Here is a 25745-nt window from a genome sequence, read left to right as displayed (position 1 = left end):
AGTACAGCTCTGGCAGAAGCCCCACCCATGGCCATGTGAGCCTGAGCTCAGAATCCCGTCCCAGCTGGAGGCCCCTGTGACCTGGCTGGAGTTTGGGAATCCAGTGGTGGGACGCAGAGAGTGAGGACAGAGGTAGATGCCCCCCTGCACCTCCCCCACCATAGGGGCTGTGTTGGCGTTGCATTGGCCAGAAGGTGTGGTGTTTTCTCATGTACCTTAGTATGTTGTGACAGCTCATGGCTGAAAGAGGCTTGGAGTTCTTCCAGTTCATCGTACAGGGTGGGAGACCAGAGCCAGAAAGGCAAAGGTTCTTCTCTGAGGTCTGGTGCCTTCAAGGACAGAGGGTGTGAATTCCCAGAGACCAGTGAGGCTTTGAGGACTAGGGACTTCCTGGTGGGCCCTGGTGGCCTCCTGGGAATTCTCTGGGATTCCAGGCTCATGAGAGGGAGGACCAGGCCAGGAATTAGCATCCTGAGAATAATCTGGCTCGTTCTGTGTATGTATGTGTGTAGCAGTCCTCAACATGCTTTCCTGCCCAGTGGATCAACAGCATCTCTTTGGGGTAGGGTCAATGTTGTTCCATGTCCCAGATAAGAAAACTGAGGCCCAGAAAGGGTCAGTGTCTGGGTCTGCTCTCACACAAAGTTAGAGGCAGAGCTGGAATCAACACTTAGGTCTCTTCTACTCCTGGAGTCAGCATGGCTAAGAGTTAAATTGTGTAACAAAGAAGAGGCCTGGCCCTGTCACTAGCTGACCTTGAACTGCCCCTCCGGGCCTCAGTTTGCTCATCTGTAAAAGGGGAAGGGAAGGGGAAGAGGTGGGGAGCCAGAATGATCTTTACGTCAGCTCCAGCTCTATCACTGCTCTTTCTTTTTTTGGCTCCTCTCCCTGCTGACTTTACTCTGCCTTAAGGGATCCCACTTCCTCCCATCTCTTACCCCAAAGGACCCTCCCAGAAGGGTGGTAGGGATGGGGAACAATTGGGACGCTGAGGATTGGAACATAGAGGGCCTACTGGCGGTTCCAGGCCCCAGATCATCACTAGATCTCCAGCAGGAGCCATGTGGAAGGGGGACCAGAGCTCCCCCGGGGAAGGGCTGGGGGGAGGAGGGGGCAGGAGAGAATGCGTAACAAGTGAGTTTGGAAATCAAATGAGATCTGAGCTCCCCGCCCACCCCCTTGAATCCCTCTACACTCTTGCTTTTAAAATTCTTATTTTCTAAGGAGAAAGAAAATGCTAAATTGCACCCCCTTTCACAAAGGAATGGGAGCCTTAGTGAGTCACTCCGGAGGTGAACGCCACCTCCAGGGCTCTGCGTCTGCCCGCGCAGGCCCGCACAGCTGTGTGGCCACCAGCCCCCGTGGAGATCATGTGCGAAGAGGGAGGAGGAGTGGGGAGCCTCCTGCCTGTCAGTGGCTCTGGGGTGGGGGAGCTGGGTCCTCGCAGAGGGGCCCACCCTGCTTCCTCCAGGCTCTCTCCAGGGCTGCATCTGTAAGGTTCACTTGGAAATGGGGCCATGGCCCAGGCACGTGGCCCCCAGAGGGCTTGGTTCAAGATGGGGTGGCATGTAGGGGCTTGGGCCGTAGCCTGTCTTTGGGGTGAATTCAGGACAGTGAGGGGAGGTTTTGTGGCTCTGGGGAGTGAGGTCAGTGTGTGCGGCCAGGACTGGCAGGGAGCAGGCGCCTTTGCACCTGAAAACCAGAGTTCTTGAGTGTCAAGCTGGTCTCTCCAAGCGTCCTAGTGAGGCTCCTCTCCAGGACTGGCGGGCCGGGGGGCTCAGAGCTGCGGCTCTGTCCACGGAAGGTGCCTGCGGTGGGGGTGTCTGAGGGCTTATCCTCTGTGAGGGTCAGCCTGTTTGTGTGCAGACCTGCGCCAGGGGAGGCCAGCGAAGAGGCGTTTCTCCTTCCCAGATGACCTGCTATTCTGGAGGGAGGGGCAGTAGCCAACTGTTAGCTGGGGATGCCGAACAAGGGTTGAAAGCAAAAATAGAAACGCGTCGGGCTGTGTCTGGGAGGGGCGCCGAGTTCTGGTGGATCGAGAGGCCTCTTCTGAGCCGTCTGCTGCTGATACCATGTTTGCTTGGCTCTCAGTGTTTGCCGAGCGCATCATGCCCTGCGCCCCTGACCTCCTCTCCTGGGGAGGGACCTAGGTGTGCGGCTGCGGACTGTGAGCTCTCAGGGGCTGGGCTGTTCTCGCAGTCTGCCTTTGTGAGGCGTGGGGCCTCTGGGGCCGCCCATCACTCACCCACCTCTGACCTTTTCTGGACTGCTCCAGAATGGTTCTGATCACTACCCTCCTGATCAGAACTCCCTGGGGCCTCCCTTGGCCTGTGGCTTCCTTCTCCTTTCCCCACCCCCACTTCCCGCCTCCTGCCTCCCTTGGGGCTGGTCCCAGCTGAGCAACCCTGGAATCATCCCTAGTGGTTAAAAAAAAAAAGCTATTTTCAGCTTTCCCATCGTTGCCCAGTGTGGGGGGCGGTGGTGGTGTTTACCCCGTTTGCTGCCTGCTTGTTTCCGTTGCACAGTGTGACCTGAAGCAGTCGTGAGAGCAGGTCCCGGCCCTGATCCTTGGTGCTGGGGCTTGGCACCAAATGGGGAGCCTGGGGACAGAGGCAACCTGGGCCCCATCTTTGCTTAACAGCAGCCTGGAGTGGCAGGTGGTAGGAACGGTCCCAGGGGAGTCATCGGAGACCCCGCTGGGGGAGGGGCTGCTTTCCTGCTGCTTGCTTACCAGAGAGCTGGCCAGTCATTGAGGTAGGGGGTCTCTGAAAGCGCCCCCAGCATCCTCCATTGAATCTGTGACCCCAACTGGGCCTCCCTATTGGGTGCCTCGGTCCCTAACCTCTGATCTCCATGTCCCACAAGGGGTCCTGGAATGATGGGAGGGGGTGCCCTTCTGTGTAGGCAGAGGGGGCCCTCTGTCCCCTCTTTTGGGGCTCCCCCTGCTCCCGGCTGCCCTCCTGAGGAGCCTGCAGGTGGCAGAGCCATCAGTAGCAGATGCTATGGGAGCTCCCTTTAGAGGGAGGAGAAAGTTCCCTCCTTATGGAGCAAGAGTCTGGAGGGCCGGGGGTAGAGGGGTAGCATCTGGGGCTCAGGAGAATTGTTCCAAGTAACTCAGAACTGTTAGGAGCCAAGTTGGCAGAGCAAATGAAAGTATGATAGCCAAAGCTATTAATCACTAATTAGTTCCTAAATCAGGGAATTAATGGGCATTTAAATGGCATATTTATGAGATACCAGCAGGTCTTCAAAAAGCACATTTTTCCCAAAGCAACTGATTTGGCCAGCTGTGTGCTGCTGGGAGACCAGGATTCTAATCCCACTCCACCCCTCCCCTAAGGAACCTGACAGGGGGCCAGTCAGCTTCCTCCTGGAGCTTCCCTCTTCTCACCTGCAAACAGGGTCAGGCCCTTCCTCACTGACCTCACTAGGCCCTTGTGAAGACATTAAGGAGTGAAGGCCATGCGAATCCCTGGCAGTGGTGGAAAATGCTGTACAGAATTTAGTGTGAGCCCTGAAAACATCGTTGGAGTTCCGAAATCTGACCCCCCTGTGCTGTTCAGAGCCAAGGGGGCCAGGATGAAGCTGGTGGCTGCAGTCATTGCTTGGTGGTTGTCGAATGTGTGGCTGGGGCTGTGACTGAGTAAAGGCTCAATTTGTGGCTTCCTAGCTCGGTTTGAGATTGGGCTCGCAGCCTGGTCTGCAGCTGGGTCTCAGCTTGTTCGCAGATCATGGTTGGGACTTGATCTGTGGCGAGCTCAAGGTTCAGGCTGCGGCTGAAGTCCAGGTTGGGGCTGTGGGTAACCTCAGGATAACCTGCAGCCTGGGGACACAGCCGCAATCCTTGAGTACCAGGCCTGGACCGACGGAGCAGCCCGGTCGCCGCAGAAGCAGGATTCCTTTCGAGTCCTTCAGGATCTGGGCTCCTGTACCCCAGCAGACAGGTCCTTCTCGGACTCCTGGCATGTCCCCTGAAACAGCTGAGCACACACGCTCATCAGTGGCGCATACAGCAGTTTGGGAGATAGTTAGGACGTGTTTCTATAGCAACCAACCCCCAACCAGCACTGGTTTCCTTCAATAATGCCTTTTTCTGGAAGCAACATCTCTCCGGGCCTCTTCTCCCTCCCTGGGTTGGCCCCACAGCCCCTTTAAGTCTGAGCATGGGCTGGTTGGCCCTGGCTCGGTCTGGTCCCCACACTCATCCTGACCCAGAGAGGAGGCCGAGGACCTGCTCTATGGGACACTTCCTCGAGGGGGCCCTCCTGGATCTACCCTGCGCTCGGCCATGCTGAGCATAACAAGAGCCTTCTCTGTGCCTATCCCTGGACCAGTTAAGGCTATGAGCCTGGAAAAGATGCCTGCCAGCTCCCTGCCTGTCTTGGGGGAGCAAGCAGCCCCATGGGGCAGGCAGGCCTGGACCTGGTGGGCACAGGCAAAGGATGTTTTGGGACGTAGCTCCAGGCACATAGGACAGAGCCCTAGGAAGTTATGCTGGGGAGAGGAGAGAGGGACTGGCCACGCAGCAGGAGCAACCTGTGGGCACTGGGGGACAGGCACCCCCAGCCTCAGGGGGAGGAGGCGGTTCCAGTTTTGCCCTCTGGCCTCCCATTCCAGGGGCCTGAGGAGGAAAGGGGAGCTTCTGCCTAGGAAAGGAGTAAAGAAAGGCCTGTGGATAATCATGATAACTTATGTTATTTAACAAACCCTCTTACAGCACTGAGTGCCAGGCATTATGCTAAACCGTTTTCAAAGATTCTTTCATTTAATCCTCATAGCAACCCTATGCAAGGACTATGTAAGGACCATTACTCCCCTTTTACAGAGGGGGAAACTGAGGCACAGCATGCTGCAGAGTGACATTTACTACAATCATCAGTTGTTAAGTGGCAGAGCTGGGGTGTGAGCTAGCCCCAAGTTGGAGTGGGAGTGGGACAGTGGTTCCTGTGACAGGGGAGGCCGGCAGGGCTCTTGGAGGGGCTGCGGAGAGGAGGAGGGGCTGCGGAGAGGAGGACAGCCCTGAGGGGCCCTCTGCCTGCGGAGCCTCACACAGACGCCACCATCTCATGTGCTACAGCCTGCACTTGGGCCCCTGGGAGACCAGGCCAGACCTGAGACGCAGTGAAGGGTGATCTAAGAGTGTGCTGTGAGGCTGTGTGTGTGTGTGTGTGTGTGGCTGTGTGTGTGAGGCTGTGTATGTGGCTGTGTGTGTGTGTGTGTGTGTGGCTGTGTGTGTGTATGTGAGACTGTGTGTGTGTGTGTGCAAGGCTGTGTATGTGTGTGTGGCTGTGTGTGTGTGTGTGAGGCTATGTGTGTATGTGTATGTGAGGCTGCATGCGTGTGTGTGTGTGTGAGGCTGTGTGTGTGTATGTGAGGCTGCGTGTGTGTGTATGAGGCTGTGCGTGTGTGTGTGAGGCTGTGTGTGTGTATGTGAGGCTGTGTGTATGTGTGTGTGTGTGCAAGGCCGTGTGTGTGTGAGGCTGCACGCGTGTGTGTATGTGAGGCTGTGTGTGTGTGTGTGGCTGTGTGTGTGTGTGTGGCTGTGTGTGTGTGTGGCTGTGTGTGTGTGTGGCTGTGTGTGTGTGTGTGTGTGGCTGTGTGTGTGTGTGGCTGTGTGTGAGGCTGTGTATGTGTGAGGTTATATGAGTGTGAGGCTATGTGTGTATGAGACTGTGTGTGAGGCTGGTGACAGCGACAGGGAAGATGTGGGCCCACCTGGATGAGCCTACACCAAGCAGCCCAGGCTCTTCTCCCTCAGCCCTGTCGCCTCTGAGGCACCGACCACTGTACTCCAGCAGGCCTGCCAGGCCAGTGTTTCAGAGTCAGCCTCAGGCAGGGCTGTGGTTGTCATCATGGGGGGAAGGCCCAGCATGGGACACCAGGCCTGGCCCGTTCAGAGGCACCCTGGATCCCTGGAGGCCTGGGAACTGGCAGGTGTTACTTGAGTAGTTCAGGGCTGTGGCTGTCATAGCAGACACCCATGTTCCCTCCCTGGCTCTGATGAGCCAGACAGACTTCTTACTCTGGAGGAGAAAGTTCTAGATCCAGCTTCTCCTGGAAGTGGCCTGATCGCTCTGACCTGTGTCTGTCCTTTCTTCCACCCTGCCCCAGCCTGGCCAACTCTGCTCACCTTTCTTTTGAGGCTCAGCTCAACCCCTCCCCAGGAAGGCCTGCTTCCCCACACCCCACCTGCAGGGTCTCTGCCTCAGGGAGGTGCTCTCCACGCCTGTGGGGTGCAGGGTGTGTGTGCCTCTTAGCCTAGGGGTCAGGCTGCCATGTCTTGTCTGCCCTGTGCTCTGTGCAGGGGTGGTGCAGGACAGGGCCCCAAGGCTAGCACCCCAGGGGCAGGGACTGATCCAGTTCAGCTCTGTCCCCAACTCCTTCCTCTCACACCATCTGGTCCGAGGTCTGGCCCAGGAAAAGTCGGCCAATGCCTGTAGCCCTTTCTCTGCTGTGCCAGGGCCTGTCTTGCTGAGACATGGCATTGCCCTCTGACCGGGTTCCTGAGAGCAAGCTGGTAGCTTCCTTCTGGTGGGGCTCTGCCCTCAGGCTGGGGTCCTGGTATAGGGTGCTGCCGCACCCCCAGCAGGTTCCCCTCCACCTGTCCACCTGCCTGTTCCTGTGTGCCTGGGCGCCAGGGTTGATACGGGCGAGGCAGGCGTGTGCGCTGGAGGACCTGAGCCAGGACCTACAACTGCCCCCAGCTGCCCCCTCTTGCAGGGAGACCCAGGCCTGTGACCAGGTCCCGGAGATCACACTGGACCTGCGGGTGGTGTGCTGATGGGCCAGGAGAGGGAGGGGTGGCTCTGGCTTGGAGCTCCGAGGGAAGGTTGGGGCACCATGGGCAGGGAAGGATCGTTTATTTCTCTCTGGACTGCTGGGCAGGGTTGAGATAGTCCTCTTTCTCTCTTATCCTGGTTTTGAGTTTTAAAAAAGTGTGCTAGTGAAGGTAGGACAGAAGGACAGTCTGCTAGAGGGTGTAGGGGGGCCTCCGAAGATACAGAGGGAACTGCAGCCTTGGGGAGGGCCCGTGGGGGCTACTCGAAAGCCTGCTGGGTGCGGGTGGTGTCAGGGCCCTGCCCAGACCTCGGTCCTGCAGCTGATGAGGCTGCCGCCTCCCGAGTGCTCAGCGTGCTGGGCCCTCTAGTGGGTGATCCTAGTTAGATATCCGAAGGGTGAGTCAAGATTTATGACCCCCACTTTACAGATGAGAAAAGCAAGGTTCAGAGAGGCTCATTGGCTTCAGGTCATAGACTAGTAAGTGGTAGCATTAAACCCAGGTTTGTGTTGCTCCAAAGCCCATGTTCTCATTTTTCTGCTAAATTTTCACCCATGGCCAGGATCTGGGTGTGGGGGTGTGTGTGTGTGTGTGTGTGTGTGTGTGTGTGTAAAAGGGGGATGAGGGAGAGGGTACATGGGAACGTGTGCATGCGTGTGTCTCAGGGATGGGCTTTGGAAGGGGATGTGGCGGGTTGGGAATGTGGACACACCTCTAGGTTTTCACACAGTCGCAAGAATACGCACACACTGATTTGCAGACCTGGTGGGTGGATGGTTCTAGAAGTAGGACAGCTGGCTCCCGGGGCTGGGTTCCCTGAGAACAGCCAGGGACAGGCCTCCAGCCCCTTGCCCAGCTGGCCTGCAGCAGATGGGAGGGTTGTTTTGGCCAAGAGTGAGGAGGACATCTGGGACCCTGAACAGTGATGCTGAGTACCCAACATAGTGGTCCTGAGCACAGACCCTGGAGTCAGAAGGATCTGGGTTCAGATCCTGCTTCCATCACGTGAGGACTGGCTTTACAACCTTGAGCAGAAGACTTCCCATCTGTGAGGCTTTATTTCCTTGGGTGTGAGATGGGGATGCATGACATTCACTCCGTGGGGCTTTGTTAGGATGGCTAATACCTGTGAAGCAACTAGCAGAGTGTATTTACTCATCAGATCATTGTTATTAATTTGCTTGTTTGCCAAAAACACTTCTTGGCTCTGTTCCCCCTGGGCCCGCACAACGGACACAGCAGATGCAGAGAAGGAAGTGGCGTGAGGGACCCAGGGACACGGACAACAGGGCGGGGATCGAGTACGGGAGGGGTGGGCAGGGGACAATGGGGGAAATGGGGCAACTGTAATAGAAAAACAATAAAAAAATAGAAAAGAAAATGCAGAGACGTGTAGGGTGGCGACCTGCTTCAAGGTGACTGAGCTTCTGGGCCTTTCCCTTGCTATTTTGGGATCATGGTGCCACTTTTTTTGACACTCAAGGCTGTGCGCGGCCTTTAGTACAGCTGGCCTGGTCCCCTGCCCCTCAGGAGGCTTCCTGACCCTCTTGGGCATCTGTATGGCATTTCCCACCACTGCCAGGGATTCGCGTGGCCTTCACTCCTTAGTGTTTTCACGACGGCCCAGTGGGGTCAGTGAGGAAGGGCCCTGACCCCAGTTTGCAGGTGAGAAGAGGGAAGCTCCAGGAGGAAGCTGAACTGCCCACTGTCAGGCTCCTTGGGGTTGGGGGAGGAGGAGGGGAGCAAGGGGAGTGGGATTAGAATCCTGGGCTCCCAGCAGCACACAGCTGGCCAAATCAGTTGCTTTGGGGAAAATGTGCTTTTTGAAGACCTGCTGGTATCTCATAAGTATATCATTTAAATGCCCATTAATTCCCTGATTTAGGAACTAATCGGTGATTAATAGCTTTGGCTATCTATTGTATTTTCATTTGCTCTGCCAACTTGGCTTTCAACAGTTCTGAGTTACTTGGAACAATTCTCTTGAGCCCCAGGTGCCGCCCCCCCCCCCCGCCCCCGTTCCCTCCAGACTCTTGCTCCATAGAGGAGAAAACTCTGCTGCCCCAAGGAGCTGTCTCAGAAAGGTGTGGCAGCTGAAAAGAAACCATAGCTGTAGCAGGGCTCTGTGAGGGACTGAGCACCAGGAGGGAGAGGGCAGGGACGTGCAGGGCACTGACTGACCCTTGGTCCAGAGGCGGCCTTGGCTTACCTCCTTCATGCCAGGACGCAGTCACAGGCTTGTTTAACAGATGTGTTCTTTTTGGCAGGTGGCCCTACCCCGGGCGGCGGTGCCCCCTGGCACCTTCGAAATGTCCTCAGTGACTCAGTGGAGAGCTCGGATGATGAATTCTTTGATGCAAGAGGTGAGTGAACCCCACCTTCCCATCACTGGCTGGCTGATCTGTTTAGAAGCCCCAAGAAAGCATCTCCATTGGGGGCTATTATCTCTCTCCACTCAGACACTGCTGTTCCTTGTACACTTCGTACTTAGCAGTCCGTGGGTTCCCCGAGGGCTAGGGCTCTCACCCACTCCCGCACTCTTTGGGGTATTTGCTGAGTCCCTGGTGTATTCCAGGAGCTGTGCGAGGTGCTCACGCCGCCGCAGTAAATGGGTGGTCTCGCTCAGTGCCCTCCTCAGCTTACGTCTAGTGGGAGAAGTGCATGTGAGACAGTTACCCAAAAGGAAACGCAGTCCCAAATGGGGAACAATGTCACTGTGTAGCAAGTGCCAGCTGCTCATAGAACGAGCGAGACCGGGGCACGTGACTTGGGAAGGGTGGGGGGGTGGGGACGTCATGAACATCCTTTCTGTGGAACGGAGGGAAGGAGTTGGCTCGGTGAGGAGTGGGAGAAAGAGCCTTCTAGACAGGAAACAGGTGTGACGGCACTGAAGCAGGAAATATGGGGGCAACCCAGGAACAAGGAGGCCCAGGGGGCAGGGAAGAGGAGACATGAGGTTGCCTGGGACCCAGTAAGTGACTCAAAAGATTAGCTCATGGATGGGAGGGGAGCTGTGATGGAGGCGGGGACCAGTTAGAAAGGCGGTTGCTCAGATGAGAGATGATGGCGGGCAGGGTGTCGCCTCTGCGCCCCAGGGCCGAGTCTGGCCAGCCCACAGGACTCAGCCAGGGGCTCTCTTCAAGTGACCACGGGAGAATAAGCACATTGTGAATGCTGGATGTGAGGGCAGCGGATCGGGTGGGCATTTCAGACAGAGCCATCAGTCTGGGCAAAGGCTCAGAGGGGAGGCCGTGCAGGGCAGGTGTGGGGACCCGCAGGAGGCAGGGTCTGTGTGGAATTGAGGAGAGAGGACCCTCACAGCTGTGCTCCCGTGGGCTGCGTGGGCGTGGGTGAGGAGAACAAGGGCATCCTCTCTGTCCCAGGAGGGTCCCCAGTTCTCACTTGGGTGGCTTGGTCCCCCTCTGGGAAGTCACCCTATTTGGGGGTTAACTTCCTCCCGAGACAGGGCCAACTTTGAAATGCCTGGCAAAATGGGGTCTTGAAAGAGAAAAAGACTCTGCTGGGAAGACATCTGGACCCAGAGCAAACCACCTGGGACATGGGCTCATCCACGCCATGGACTTGTTTGTGACCTTGGGCAAGTCTTTTTACCTTCTCTGGACCTCAGCTTCCCTCTTAGCTCTGTGCCTCCAGGAATGGAGAAGACCCAGTTCTGGAGATTTTCGGGAAGCACGGCTGGGGGGTGGGATGCTGTCTGGCTCCAGCCTCCCTCATTCTCAGCTCTGGGCCCAGGAACCCTCCTAAACCAGCCCATTTGGGGCCCATTTCCTGTCTCCCATTGGAGGCTGCCAGGGCTGAGTTCCTCCATAGCAACGAAGCCACAGTGTGACAACAATGGCTTCAATATTTTGATGCTTCTAGCACATTTATTTAAAATATTTGTGCAGTTCATTAAGGCTGCACATTCCCAGAGGATGGTGATGGCCCCCGCCGGAGGCCTGTGTGGGCGGCGCCGGTCAGCTCCGCTGCCATGGGATGGCGCCGGGGTGGGGAGGCCCTGCTCACCTGCCAGCGGCGGTGGACACATGCATCTGCCCTCCTCCCAGCCCAGCACTGCCCCCCGCGGCTCTCTGTCCTCCCCTCCCGTCATCTCCCTGCTCCGTCTGCAGTTCCCAACTGGCCGCATCCCTCTCGCCTCTCCTCTTGGAGGCCCTCCATCTCTGTCTCTTCCTTCCTCTTGCTTCTCTCCCCCACCCTCGCCCCACCTCCAGCTTTCCTTCTCTTCACTGCCCCAAGATGCCAGGCTCGCCCATCTCTTTCTCAGTCTCCCACCCCTCAGCACTCCCTGCCCACCTTGTGCCTCTGCTTCCTCCTCCCATCTCACCCCTTCCAGAGCATTGCAGCCCTCAGCCAGGGCAGCTGCTCCCCAGGCTGCTGGAATCCTCTTTAGTTCCGAGTTGCCAACTCCAGACCTCCTGTCTGACCCATGTGGCCTCCCTGGGCAGGGCCTTTGCATGTTTCCTTGGCTCAAGGTAGTAAGAGGTGGAAAAGCCATCCCCCTTCCCCGTTTTCAGGAGCTGCAGCAGGCCCCACCCTCTCTCAGCATCCAGACTGGCCCACAGGTGGCTAGCTTCCTGGGCATTCTTGGAAGGGCCACCTCCCTGGCCTCTTTTCTCCAGCCAAGCTGAGCCCTGACCTGACATGGTGGGTGGTACCTGTCCCCACTTGAGCAAGGCCCTGCACCTTGCTGCCTCTGTGATTCTGGCTCCAGCTGTGATGGAGCTGCACTGGTAGGTGTCAGCACGAAACAGGTCCTGAAACATATGTCCTCCTCCTCGGTGTCGGTGCGCTGATGGGGAAACTGAGGCCAGGCCATGGAAGGGACCTCCCAAGATCACACATCAGGGTGGAAAGGAAAGGCTGGAACTCAGATGTTGAATGTCCAGGTCAGGCCTTTTTCTTTGACTTATTACTGAAATAAAGACTTTCTTCCCTTCCTGTCTTCCTCAAGCTCCAGCCTATTGGCCCAGCACTGGGGTTACCTGGTGAAATGAAAGACCGCCATGACTCATGACCTAGTAGCAGAGGGGAGACTCTTTGGCCCTGGGGGCTCTGGTTGTATACGTGAGGCATGGGAGGGATTGGGGTTAGTCAGGAAAGGAGTACGGAGCCGCCAGGTCTATAACAATCCCCGGGCAGCATGCTGGCTCCTTTGGCCAAGGCAGCAGGCCTGGGGCCTCAGGGGTGGCTGATGCCCCTGGTTGGATGCTGCAGGGTGGGCAGTGGGCTCCAGGGTCGAGACCCATAAGGGGTACCACTCCCTTTCCTGTCAACACAGTGAGGCCATCTGGAGAGCCATGGCCTGGTCTACCAAGGTTGGGGGATGAGGGGATGTGCCTCAAACCCAGACCATGTCAGAGCTGGGGGGGGGGGGGGGCTCAGGATTTTTAGTTCAATACCCCATCCCATGTTGCAGGCAGGGAACCTAAGCTGAGACCAGTGAATCAGGAAACTTGCTCAGGGTTACATGGAGTCAGAGAGAACAGGGGCTAGAATTCCAACTCATTCATTCACTCTTTCAAGTGCTTCCTAGGTATCTGCCCATCAAGCATCAGGCAGTATTCTAGGCGCTGGGGCACAGGGGCACACATACCCTGCCCTCGCCCTCATGGAGCCTTCAGTTTAGTGTTGGTGGATGGTGGATGGTAAGACAATATCCAAGCATGTGAATTATGTTGATAATTACCATAAATAAAATAACATAAAGGAACAGACATCTCACCAAAGAAGATATATGAATGACAAAAAATTAAAATAAGGTCAACATCATTAGTCATTAAAAGCAAACAAATGCAATTAAAACTGCAGTGAGCTGCTACCACACACCTATTAGAACAGCTAATTAAAGCAATCAGAATATGGAGGAATGGAACTTTCAGACTCTGCTGATGGGAATGTACAACAATACAACCATTTTAGAAAGTAGACTGTAGTTTCTTAAAAAGTTAATCAAAGCAGCCCTGGCTGGGCGGCTCAGCTGCTTGGAGCATCGTCCAGTACACCAAAAGGTGGTGGCTTCAATCCCCGGTCAGGGTAAATATGGGAGGCCACTGATCGATGTCTCTCTCTTTCTCTAAAAGATCAATCAATCATATCCTCGGGTGAGGATTTACAAAAAAGAAGTTAATCGAAGTTAAGTAACACATCAGCCAGCCCGTCCACTCCTAGGTAATTTACCCAAGAGGAAAGAGAGGCTCAGTTCACCTAAGACGTGCCCATGAATGTTTACAGCAGCTTTATTCATGAGAGCCCCAAACTGAAAACAATTCCAGTGTACATCACAGGGTGAATCGATGAATAACTTGTGCTGTGCATTCATGCAGTCAAATACTCCTTGGCAATAACAAGGAATGAAGCGCTGACGCAGGTGCCATGTGGATGAATCTCAGAATAAGCGAGCTGGGCAAGAGGAGTCAGATGGAGAAGGAGCACATGTTGTGTGATTCCATTTATACCGAGCTCTAGAAAATGCAAACGAATCTACAGTGACAGGAGCAGACCAATTGCTGCCTGGGGGCAGAAAGGAGGGATAAAAGGACAGGAGGAAACTTCTGAGGGTCATGAATGCACAGCCACTGACTTGATTGGGGTGATGGCTTCATGGGCGTATACATATGTCAAAACTTATCAGATTGTACGTTCTATTTTTTATTTTACTTTTAGAATTTAGAGATCTAATGGGCTTTCTTGAACAATTCATGAATTGGACAGCATCCCCTCTAGTGCATAATAGAGAGGGGCTCCCTCAAATTGTGCTTTTTAAATATGTATACTTCATTGAATGTCAATGACATCTCAGTAATACTGTTGAACAAATGGAGGAGCTCCCTCCAATATAACAGAAGGGAATGTGATAGAGTGGCTGGGTGACCGCAGGAGGCCCCCAGATGTGGCCTTGAGCAACGAGCTGCATAACGAGAAATGAACCAGGTGAGCACTGGGGGAACAGTGTTCTGGATGGTGGCGACAGCCAGTGCAAAGCCTTTACCAGAGGAATGAGCAGGAAGGCAGGGGGGCCAAGAGTGAGCAAGGGGGGGCCCGCTTAGTGCAATTGGCCCTCTGCCCCAGTAGAGGGAGGGAGAGCAAGCCTGACCCCCTAGCCTCAGGATGTGCTTTGCTGCCCAGGCTCCTGAGTGGCCCTGGGTACCGCTGCCCTGCAGGAGGCCAGAGACTCTGAATGCAGGGTCGCTGATGCAGGAAGGGCCTGCATGCCTGAGCCTGGAGTAGCTGCACCCTCACTGGGAGATGGCTGGGTGACAGGTACACTGGCCGGACACTGGGTAAGGAGAGTTCAGTGACTAAGGAGGGACAGCCAGATGTCATGTGGTTCTTGGTGGTGAAATGCAGAGTTCTAGAGAGAAAATGAAAATCTCCTTTAAAAAAAACCCCCAAAACATGATTCTATTTATTTATTTTTCGAGAGAGGAGAAGGGAGGGAGAAAGAGAAGAAGAGAAACATCAATGTGTGGTTGCCTGTCGCACGCCCCCAGCTGGGGACCCTGTCTGCATCCCAGGCATGTGCTCTGACTAGGAATCGAACTGGTGATCCTCTGGTTCGCAGGCCAGTACTCAATTCACTGAGCCACACCAGCCAGGGCCCTGCCCCCACTTTTTTAAGGTAGTAGTTCCAAGCTTTTTCAAATATGAAACAATCCATTTTTAAATTTTTAAATTCTTGACATTACAGAACTAAACAGGAATTTATTAGCATTCCACTCTTACCTTTTTTATTGACAAACAGAAATAAAATTCATGGTCCAAAAACCCGAAACAAAACTAAAAACAAGGAAAAGCTTATAAAAGTAAATATGAATCCCAGCATTAACAGCTGAACAGAGAATGTGATTTTTCACTTCTTAGTGAATGATAAAGTTGTGTAGAAACTGAACACTTACGAATTATTTTAAACCTGGTATCACTGACTAGTTAGATCATGGGAAAAGAGCAGAAAGGGGTTAGGGGTGGACCTACCGTGTTCTAGCTGCACTCTCTGCCCTTCTCAGAGGAAACTGTCCTTCGGAGCCACCATCCCAACAAGGGCACAGGTGGAGGCTAAAATGACCACTGTGGCATCAGATGAGTTTACTGGGGCTGTGGTTGGGTAGGTCAAGCATGATCCACTCATGACCTGTTTCTATAGCAAAATGTATGTCTTACATAGAAAATATCAGGGGAACCCTTAACTTTAACCTTCTACTTAGATGCAAATCAATAGTCCAGTTAGAGAAATCTTAAAAGTCACCAAGCATATGAGTTCAAACAAAGGTTCGGACTTACCGTGGACGCAGCTGGTGGAAGGCAGTGTTGGTGGGAAATGCCGTGAGCTGGCAGGCAGGACAGCGGAATTCTTGGCCCAGCCCTGCCCCCGAGGCGCTGCGTGACCTGGACCAGCTGTGAAATGCGGGTGCCCCTTCACCTTGGTGGCTCCTATCAGCTCTGAACATTCCAGGAGGCTCCTGGGCCTTGTTGGTAATGGTGCCCAGGGCAGGTCCCTTATGTTCATGGGAAATACTTGTTTTCTGTTGCCTTTCCCTGCCAGCGTCCTAAATAACAGCCCCTTCTCAACACTATGAGTATGCACAAGCAGGCCAGGCCCTGACCGTTGCAGGGGGGAATGGTGGCGGGGCTAGGGGTGAAGAAGGAGTGGGGGGCACCAGGGTGTATTTTCAGGACGCATTCAGCCCTGGGTAGCTTGACAGGGAGCAAAGCGTGGGACTCTGTCCCTTGGTGAGGGAGGGGAGTCCTGCTGGGTGTGAAGCTGACAGTTTTTGGCTGTCCTTTGTTCTCTTGCTCTCTCCAAGCTCAGCACCTTCTGACCCTCCCCTCCCCGCGCCTGGCAGGTGGCTGGGGCCCAGGAGCTGGTCTCTGTCCTGCACAGACTCTGCTTCTTGCTCTGACTCCCTGGTTTCCCCCAGCAGCCAGGAGGGGAAGGTGGCACAGGACAAAGCATCCCAGTTTAAAGGCGAAAGCACTAAGGCGGGGCTGGCCTCAGAGAGAATGAGGGCACAACACAGTCTGGGCTTTTCCTGTGATAACACAGCTGCTGGAACCCCAAAGGCGGGGGAGAGTCGGGGAAAGCAGTGCAGGGCCCGGGGGCTCAGAGGACCCAGGTTTTCCTCAGGGTTGGGCCACTGACTGGTCACTGGCTGTCCTCAGGCAAGTCTTGAGTCTCTGGGCCTCAGGGTCCCTCCCACAAAAGCTGGAACAGGGTTGTTTCTCTCCTGTGCAGAGTGGGAGGGTGTCCCTGTGGGAAGCTGGGCATAGGAGCCCTCACAGAAGCAAACCACAGGTGTGACGCTGCTCCTGCCCCACCTCCCATTGGGGGCAGGGGAGTGGGAGCAAAGGGCATCCATCAGCCCCAGAGGTTTCTGGACGTGGGCTGAGCGGGGACCCTCCACTGTGTGGGGGCCAAAGAATAGTAATACATTTCCTCCTACCTTCTAACTTCTTCCAGGCTGGACTAATAACCAAATTTACAGGAGAAAAATCAAAGTTTATAATTTACATAGGCATGATCATCCCATGAAAATTCCAAAGACAGTGAGGCAACACTGGCTATAGAAGACATTTTGGACAAAGGAAAAGGGGGCAGGGGAAGAACAAAGTATTAGATTTCAGAAGTGAGAATGGGTCATTTGCAGGTAGTTGAGGCAGAGTGGAGCACAGGTGACAGTCAAGTCCTTGCTGGGCGGGGGCAGGAACAAAGGGACCCTGGGTATCTGGCTAACAGGCCCCCTGCCTGAAGCCCTCTTGCTTACCCTACTTAATTCACGGTAGGCTAAGGCCACATCCTGAACCCTTCCTGAAGCAGGTCTGTCTGTCTGAATGTCTTAGGCAGGAAAGGTGGGTGGTTCAGAAGTTCTCTCTGAGTTTTGTTTCTTAACTACTTAAAATCAATATTCCAAACAGCAGCTTCACGGTAGCAGAATTTTGGTCCCTTCACCTGCCACGAAGAGAGAGGAGTGGTAGTGGCTGTGGGTGTGGGGATGAGAGGTTTAGCATTCTTGTCTCCCTGAGGCCCCAGAGCAAAGTGGACCCACGTCCTTGGGAACACTGGTGCCGTGGGCTGGATGCAAAGGGTGATGTATGGCATTGGACCTGCCGGTGGCAGGTGGCCACGCTCTCAGCTCCATGAGCTGGAGGGGAAGTCTTCCTACTAGGGAACAAGGAGATTCCCTGCTCCGAAGTCCCGTGGATCCAGCAGGAACTGAGGCCCGGGGCAGGAAGAGAGGCTCTGCTTATGGCACTCGTGGCTGTGCTTAAAGGGGTGTATCCAGGCTTTGGTCAGGGTTGGAGTCAGTCTGGGGTCAAGGCCAGCGTTGTGGTGCTCTGGGTGGGATTCAGCCTGACTTAGTCTGGGCAGGGGCTGCAGCTCAGTTGGGGTGATGTACATGCAAAAACCGTGTCCACACCAGAGGTCTCAGGGGATGAGTATTCAGAGAACAGTCGCCAGACGTTGAAGAGCAGTATCAATAACCAGGACATTTATCCAAAGAAGCCCTTTGTGGCCTCTGTGGGCCCTGATGGGAGGCACGTACCACAGTGAGGGGAAGTCGAGCGGAGACCTAAAGTCTGGTTTGCCTGAATGACTCCGAAAGGAGAAAGGAGCAATCGTGGTGTGTGTGTGTGTTGCCAGAGTGAGAATCTGAAGGCTGAGTGTTGGGGGGTGGGTGGGCAGAGGAGAGGCCCACAAAAAGTGTGTCTGGGAGGTGGGGGGGGTGGGGAGCAGCTGGAGAGACAAGGATGTGGTGAAGGGGTGTTACCCAGCAAAGAGGGGCTTGTTCATGTGGTGCCTTGGTGTAAGACCCAACAATTAGTGTTGGGAAAAACACGTCTTTATTTACAATATTCCAGCCTTGGGGGAGCTGTGAGCACTTCAGCTCAGAGCCCTGGTTGCCCAGGAGACCTAGCACTTCCCTTGCTCCCCAGGCTATAAGCCAAAACCAAGCCCAATAGTTCCCCATCCCCTATCTGTCAGCTGTCTCCTTCAGGATCTGGGGTACGATGTTGTCAGCCTCCGTATAACAGTCCAGGAAAGCATGTGCCATGTTACACTGGATCACAGTGAAGTCCAGGAAAGGCACGAGTCCTAAGGGTGTCCTCTTCGCATGTCCCAAGTTCCAAGAGTCCAGATCGAGTCCAGGTCTGCAAGGCAGAGTCCTTGGTGGCTTTGGAGTCAGCTGGAGCGGGCATGATCAAAGCAGCAGCGTGCCTGCTTTCCTACTCGCCCAGGCCACGTCGCCGGATCCTGACTACAGGCAGCAGGGCTGCTTCTCACAGGGCTGCTACAGCCGCTGCTCCATCGGGCTCCTCTGATATGTGCCTTCCACTGTGCGTCTTCTCAGGCAAGCGGGGGCCCTTCTTCATTTTTCCAAACATCATGGCCCCTCTTTCACATCAGACCTCATGGCCCACCATGGGCCCTTCTTCCTCCTTTCAAACAGCATGGCCCCTTTCCTTCTGGCTCTCTTTTCCTTCTGGAAAGACTTGGCTATCTCCTTGTCATTGATATGCAAAGTATCTTAAACAGTATCATCAACCCTTTTACAGGCCCTAGCTGCCAGCCTGCCATAGATATGCAAAATACCTTAAAAGCAGTATTATTTCCTTCCCCCATCACCAAAACCAGGGGCTGTGGGGAATGCGGGGATGGCACTCTGTTACAGGGGCAGGGAGTACAAGAAAGGAAGGGAGAAGATGAGAAAGCAGAGGGGGAGAGAGCAAGAGAGACCCAGAAAGGATGGGAGAGAGGGCCACACACACACACACACACACACACACGCACACACACGCACACACACACACAACCAGAGAGCTGAAAGAGAGACAATGAGCCAGAAGGAGAAAGAAGCCTAGAGAAAGCAAGAAAGACCTGCCTGGGTAGAGAGATCTTGAGGGGGCAGGATCCAGAGAAAGAGAAAGCCGGAGAGTGAGAGAGATCAAGAGACATATCTGCCCAGAGAGAGGAGAGAGACAGATGCTGGGGTGAAGAGAGAGGAAGAGCAAGAGTATGGGAACATGACTGAGACCCACCCAGACCGAGGGACAGACCTGACCAAATGCCTGAGAGACACAGGGAAATACAAGGACCAAGAGGGACAGAGACCAATCTGGCAAGACCAGATCAGAGTGGAACAGGGCCAGATGTCAAGCAGAGAGGAACACGGAGCAGTCAGAGAGGAAAATACATTTACTAAAAAGACGGAAAAAAGACCACAAGGGAAAGTGCAGGGTCATGCACACAACTAGGAAGAGAAGAAAGAGGCCGAGGATGGTGCAGAAGTAGGCGTACTCAGACCTCAGAGTGGGGCAGGACCCTCAGGGTTCTGATAGCTTCACCCCCCCCACACACACACACACCAGGGACAGAGTTCACACATTGTAGAAAAAAAGGGAGCTGGGATGCGTAAGCACCTGTTGAGCACCTGCTGCATACCGGGCACGATACCAGGAGCCCCAGCATGCCCTGCATGAGAGCTGTTTACTGTTGCGTTCTTTCACAAAGCTCTATTCCCGAAGGATAGAAGTTGGGTCTCACACTGCACGTAGTAAGTGCTCAGGAATCCATTCATTGCCAAGTGAATGTTTAAATGTACAAGTGGGGGATTGAATGCTGTGCAATGGAGTCAGGGGACACAGACAGACTGGGCTCCAGGCGGACCCTGACTGCCCTGCTCTGGAGCAGGGCCAGAGTGTCCTGGGGGCAGACCACAGCATAAGTGGAGTGATGACGGGCCATCCCCTTCATGTGCTGTTTTCCACCTCTGTGCTCTTAGCGTGTGCTGGCCGTACTTGCAAACACTCTGCCTTCATGGCTTCACAGCAATCCTAGCAGGATTGGAGAGTCCACATAACACCAGAACTGAGCTCTTGCCCCCCTCGTGATCCTGCCTCCCCCAGAGTAACCCTACCTGACATTTGTTCACAGTGCTTTGGCTGCTGTAGCTTTTGCAAATGTAGCATGTCACTGTCCTCATGACAGCTTGCTAGAAAGAGTTGTAGAACCAGAGTTGTTATTCCTATTTAAGAGATTAGAAAACAGGGAGAGTGGAAGGATATCTATAAAGCACATGCTCACAGGTAGCAGACTCTGGACTGGAACCCAGTCAGGGCTCTTCCCAGGATACAGTGCTGCTAAGAGGTGCCCATGGTGCCCTGGGGGAACACACCATGCTGAGTAAGTTGCCTGGGTGTGAGTGGTGCCTGGCTGGAGCCAAAACAGGATGCCCGGGGCAGGCCATCAGGAGGACAAGATGTAAGGGCTCGTGGAAATAGTATATATGAGTTTAAATACTGGCTCTAGACATTGACATTGAGCAAATTTCTGAACTACTCCATGCCTAAAATGGAGATAATAATAATACCTTTTTAATATTTTATGAGAACTAAGTGAATATTTTTAACCCTCTTATAACAATCTCAGTGCATAGTAAGAATTTGATATGCTGTTAAATGAATGAATGAATGAGTGAATGAATGAAACAAGGCAGGAACCATTATCATCATCATCAACATCATCATCCAGACCCCAGCCAGAAATGGGCCTTGGACCGCTCAGTTCTAGAGGAGTTCAGAACTCTGGACAGCTCCCGAGCTTCCACCAGTTCTTTCTCAGTGCAGTGGGTCTCATCCCTTTATTTCTGGTTATCATAAGCTTAAAGATTTTCCTTGCCATTCTTTACTATCTATTCTATGAGGGAGGACACACAGTTTTTTTTTTTTTTTTTTTTACCAGGAAGACCCTTCAAAGAGAGAGGAGGGCACATTCCTGAGGGGTTGTTCTTGAGGAAATGCCCCCTTCCGGGAGGAGGGATGACACCAGATGTGAGGGACCCAGGGGCTTGTATTCAGCGTGGCCAAGGATCGCAGCCCCATCGATTTCTCTCATAGTAATCACTAAGCTCCAACGGGAAAGAGCAAGGAAAGAGACAGGGTGGAGGGGAGGATTCGGGCTGGGGAACGAAGGCACTAATAAGTTCATAAGATTGCGATGTGGGCCAAGCGTTCTGCACAGCCCAAGGCTTGCTCAGAACCAGAAGTCCCCTGCTCTTCCAGTTCTCGAGAGCTGGCCCTTGCCCACTCAAATCCTGATGCAGCCTCACTTCTCACGGGAAGAAATAGCCACCCTCTCTCTCACTTATGACCACCCTCTATGCACGGGGCCATCATACTCATCACCTCCTTCCATCCTCACAACTCTGTGAGTGAGACATTTCCAGTCCCATTCCATGGACAGAGAAACTGAAACTCAGAGGCACGTAACTTCCTCAAAGAAAAACTGTTGGCAGTGGCAAAGTGTTTTGTTTTGTTTTTTCCTTTCCCCAAACACACTTCCTTTCAAGAAATTTTGTTCTTAGGGCTAGGAATGGAGCCTTCTGTGGGTTTTAGCCTCTCACATGACTTTATTGCAGTGAAAAATTCCTGGACGTGTCACACCTGTCCTAACCACAGACTTCCTTCTCAAAGGAAGACATAAGTACTCCCTCAGAGATGCCCTCCCTGCTCACGCCCATCTCTGCTCCTTCCCCCAGAGGAGGTGGCTGAAGGGAAGAATGCCATCCTCATCGGCATGAGCCAGTGGAATTCAAATGACCTGGTGGAGCAGATGGAGACCATGGGCAAACTGGAGGAACACCAAGGTGAGATTCTGCTTCTCTCACGACCCGGCTGTGCGCACGTGTGCATTGCAGGGTGGCGTGAAGGGCTGGCCATTTGGGGCCAGGACTTGGGTCTTCTATGAAGAGCCATCAGTCTGTCTGGGCACCTCCCCTCCCTGAGCCTGTGACCCCTGAATTCTGTGACCTGCAGGAACCCTCGTGGGGGATTTCTGTGGGGTTTTCTGTGGCACAGAAAGTCCCAGGGCACTTCAACAGAATGTCCTTTGTCCCCAGGAATGTGAGTAACGAAGGGCAGGTGGCAGGATCCGAGCTCCGGCCAGGCCGGTGGTGGTGGGACCTTTGTGAAAGTAAGGTGGCGCCTGGAGGAACCTTTGAGGGGTGACAGGGGCGGGGGCAGCAGTGGGTGTTGTCACCTTCAGGACTGAGTTGTTGAAGAAGGAGTATGTGTCTGGGAATGAATCCCGGAGGCTTTTTATGGAGAGGAGTTTTGAGCAGGAGCTTAATCTGCAGACAAAGCGGGCGTGTCCTTTCCGGCTTCCCCCATCTGTGCATTTGACCCCATTGCATCACCGACAGAACATCCTTTACACATCTACTGGGTGTAAAGTGCGTATGGGAGGGGCCCAGTGTGATTCAGCTGAGGCCTCTGACGGGTGATGTGTCTCACAGTATAAGTCAGGACATAGGGAAGTCGGGCCCCAGCTGAGGGTTGTTGGGCCCAGAGGGACAGGCAGGAATTTTAGAAGGAGGCGGGAGAGGGGAGCCCAAGGAAGGGCTCCTGACAATGAAGCAACGGAGCCAGACTTTGAAAGGGAAGTGGGGGATGTAACTGAGGAAGTCATAAAATCTGAGATGACATATGGGGAGACCAAGGCTCAGAGAGTAGCTGCATGTGATTAAGGTGCCACTGGAGTGAGGCACAGAGCTGGGGCTGGAACCTATCGGGATGCAGAGTGCTAAACTCTGTGTTTGATACCCTGAGGCCAGTCTTTCCTACCCCTCTTGCCCACCCCGTATATCACTCCTCTGATTTCCCTTCTTCCTCATCTCCTCTTTTCTTCCTCTGCCGGCCCTGTGATTCCTCAGTCGCGGTCTGGGCCAGAGCTGCTGCACTGGGCAAGACCGGCCTATCAGGCGCTGTTCAGTGAGATGGTCCTGCCCCAGCTCAAGAGAGAGACACATCCTGATGCTGTCCCTCTCGGTGCTGGCTGTCTGGCCCGTAGCCTCTGCTCCTTTCCTCCCCACCACAACCCCCGATCCTGCCTCCTTGGTTTTGAGCCCTCCCCATGCCGAAGTACCCGTCCTGAGAAGTGGACAGGCCCAGGATGACTGTTCCATTTCATAGATCAAGAAAAAAGCCAAGGCTCAGAAAAGCTCTGCCTTGCCCAGGTGTCCTCCAAGCTTGTGGTGGCATCATGCTCAGATCTCTAACTTCTTGATTCCCAGACCAGGGCTTCGCCTCCCAAATTGGACTGAGGCCAGGCACAGTCCTGGGCCCCTGCAAAGTCAGATCCGAGAAACCCAGAGTCTTAAAGAAAACCCTCCGCAACCCCCAGGCCACCGTCACATTCACAGGCAGGGCAGGCTCTGAGTCTGGTCATCAAGGCCAGTCCAGAGACCAGGGCCCAGTCTTCGCAGACACACATTTGCAGGCGGACCCTTGTCTGCTCTTTCTTCACCCCAGGAACCCTGGAAGGGGCCCAGAAGGGGTCATGGGTTCCAGGTGCTTCCCCAGGACAATGCCTGGTTGCCACGAAAAGACAAACCCAGACTTGTACTCACCACCCATCTGGTCATCCATTTCCCACCACCACCCTCACTTGTCTGCCAATAAATAATGTGTGACTCAGACACTGTGAGCTAAGGAGTAGGTGACCTAGAGGCGTGGTGACTGGGAGAGCAGGGGAGAAGGAGGCAGAGGCTGAAAAACTGCAACTTTGGAATCTAAGAGGCCTGGGTTTGGAGGCTGGCCCTGCCAGTCTGCAGCTTGGAGGCCAGGGAGAGTCACATCGCCTCTCTGAGCCTCAGTTTCTTCATCTGCAGAGTGGAGCTCATACAAAAGCTGTGAGGATCAAATGAGCTGATACCTGCAAAGTGCATTCAGTAGCAGGCCATTAGAATGCTGGAAGAGGGAGAGGAGAGCGGACGGGGGTGCACAAGTACAACTCCAGCAGACGCTTCCTAGCACTCGTGAGAGGCTGAGTCAGGGGCAGTGCTTTCCTGAGTTGAGAATTGATGCTGTTTCCTCCCAGGACAGAATGGGAAGCAGGAGGGAGAGAGAGAAGAGGGGGCGAGGAAGAGGGGAACAGCCGTGTTTCCATCTTCTTCTGAGTCTCATTCCTCAGGGGAGTCATAATGTGAATTCCCACAACGCGACAGAACACACACATTAATTTCATTCGCTTTAACAGTCATTTATGGAGTCACGACAAAGGCTCAGACCTGTGCTGGAAGTGGGGGGCGGGGGGGGGGCAGCGTAAACAGGAGCAGGCTGGTGTTGGTATGCCTTCAGGAGCTCACAGTGGAGAGGAAGACTATGCTCTCAGACAGGCTGAGGAAGGGGACTATTTGGCGGAGAGGGAGGCCTGCAAACACTTGGTGGGAAAGGCTAAAATCAAAGTGGGTGGTGTAGATGGAGCTCTACTGCCTCCTACAAGTGTCTGTCCCTGAGACATGGGGCTCCACCCTCTTTTATGGCTCATGCTCTGGCCCATGGCAGCTGCCTTTGGTGATGACCTCCAAGCCTGTCTCTGGCTAAGACCGCTCTCCTGGGCCCTAGACTTAGATTTTCAGGACCCTCCTACTTAACTCTCCCTGGATGTCCAGACTCTTCATGCTTTATAATTTCCTCCTAAACCTTGATTATGTTTTAGTCCACCTCTTCTCTATCTCCTCAGCCGTTTGAAGCTGTATTACCTGGGCACCGTCAGATTGTTCTGTTTTCTCCAGGTCTGGGGGTTACTACTTCTGGGTGTTGGTGTACGTATGCATGTGTGAGTGTGTGCTGCGTGTCTTGGATTTTGTTTCATTTTTTATTGTGAACTCATCTTGGTCACTCCTTTTTTGCGGGAATCTTGGGTGTCCTAGGATGCGAAAATGTCCTTATGAGAGATGGGTCTTGCGTTTCTGCTGGGCCTGAGTGTCTCTCTAATCTCGGACATGATATGTGCTCAGTTTACCGTTTAGTGCTTCCATTCTAGGTGAGTGGTGTAAACGTAGACCCCACACCCATACGTGGCAGAAGCTTAGGGTTTTAATTACTCATGGGTAACTTTTCTTTTTTGCTGTCTGTGAGCAGTTTCTTTGCTGCTTCCCCCAAGGAGTGGTGTTTTCCTGAAGTACCTTTGGGGATGGAGCAGCCCTTCAGCAGTTCCTGCGGTACCAGGAGCTGCCCTTTAGCTCCTCACCACCTCCCACAGGCCGAGGCCTGTCTGTGGCGTTAACGGTGTGGTTTTCAGCCTCTGGTCCTGGAGCTTCTACCCATCGGAATCCTCCATGGGTCTCCTCCAGGTCCAGCTCCGGCTTTTGGCTCTGGATGGCAGGTCCCTCGTTGCTTCTGGCACTTGTGTGTGATCCATTCTTTATTTTGAGCTTGGTTATATATTTACATTTTTTTGGTAACATATTGCCTAGTATATATGTAGTTTAATGAAGGGGAGCCTTCAGCATCAGTTCAGTTCACTTTATTTATATATTATTATTATTTTACAATTGCATGTTAACATTTTCAAGTGTACAGTTTAGGAACATTAAGTGCATTCATATCGTTGTGCAGCTATAAATCATCCATTTCAAGAACTCTTTCATCATCCCAAACTGAAACCCTGTGCCCATTAAATATGAACTTTCCCTTCCCTACTCTCCCCTACTCACGGTTCCTGCCATTCTGCAATCTGTCCCTGTCAATGTCACTGCCCTAGGAACCTCATATGAGTGGAGTTGTACAGTATTTATCTTTGGTGTCTGGTTTGTTTCACTCAGCATAATGTCCTCAAAGTTCATCTATGTTGTGGCAGCTGTCAGAATCTCTTTCCATTTTAAGGCTGAATACTGTTCCATTGTATGTACCTACCATAATTTGTTTATCTCGTCACCCATTGGTGGACATATTTCCACCTTTAGCTATTGTGAATAATGCTGCTATATATGTACACATTAGTGTACAAATAGTCATCTTATTTTTGGATACATTCTTATCGTAAATAAACAAACACACAAACAAAGTCTGCCTTATTTACTGCCCATTGCAGACATTACTGCCAGGTTTATCAATGCGGAAGGTATTTCTATAGACATAAATCAGATTGTGTGTTATTGCTGCCACATAA

The 25745-nt window shown here is 53.5% G+C and overlaps 1 protein-coding gene across 2 annotated transcripts in view; it reads left to right on the top strand.

Annotated features, from left to right (window-relative positions):
• Nucleotides 1-25745, top strand: part of LOC149997796 (membrane-associated phosphatidylinositol transfer protein 3) — an 80015-nt gene that overhangs the window by 4602 nt on the left and 49668 nt on the right. The window contains exons 2-3 of one of the 2 annotated variants that reach the window (XM_090257628.1): nt 9046-9141; nt 21331-21438. In XM_090257628.1, the coding sequence (XP_090113754.1) occupies nt 9046-9141; nt 21331-21438 (204 nt within the window). The remainder of the gene's footprint in view (nt 1-9045; nt 9142-21330; nt 21439-25745) is intronic. The other variant, XM_090257629.1, reaches the window with a different exon arrangement.

The sequence above is a fragment of the Furipterus horrens genome, unplaced genomic scaffold (genome assembly GCF_987537825.1).
Source record: "Furipterus horrens unplaced genomic scaffold, mFurHor1.1.pri manual_scaffold_11, whole genome shotgun sequence".
NCBI classification, from domain to species: Eukaryota; Metazoa; Chordata; class Mammalia; order Chiroptera; family Furipteridae; genus Furipterus; species Furipterus horrens.
This window is presented reverse-complemented; position numbering and strand designations above follow the sequence as displayed.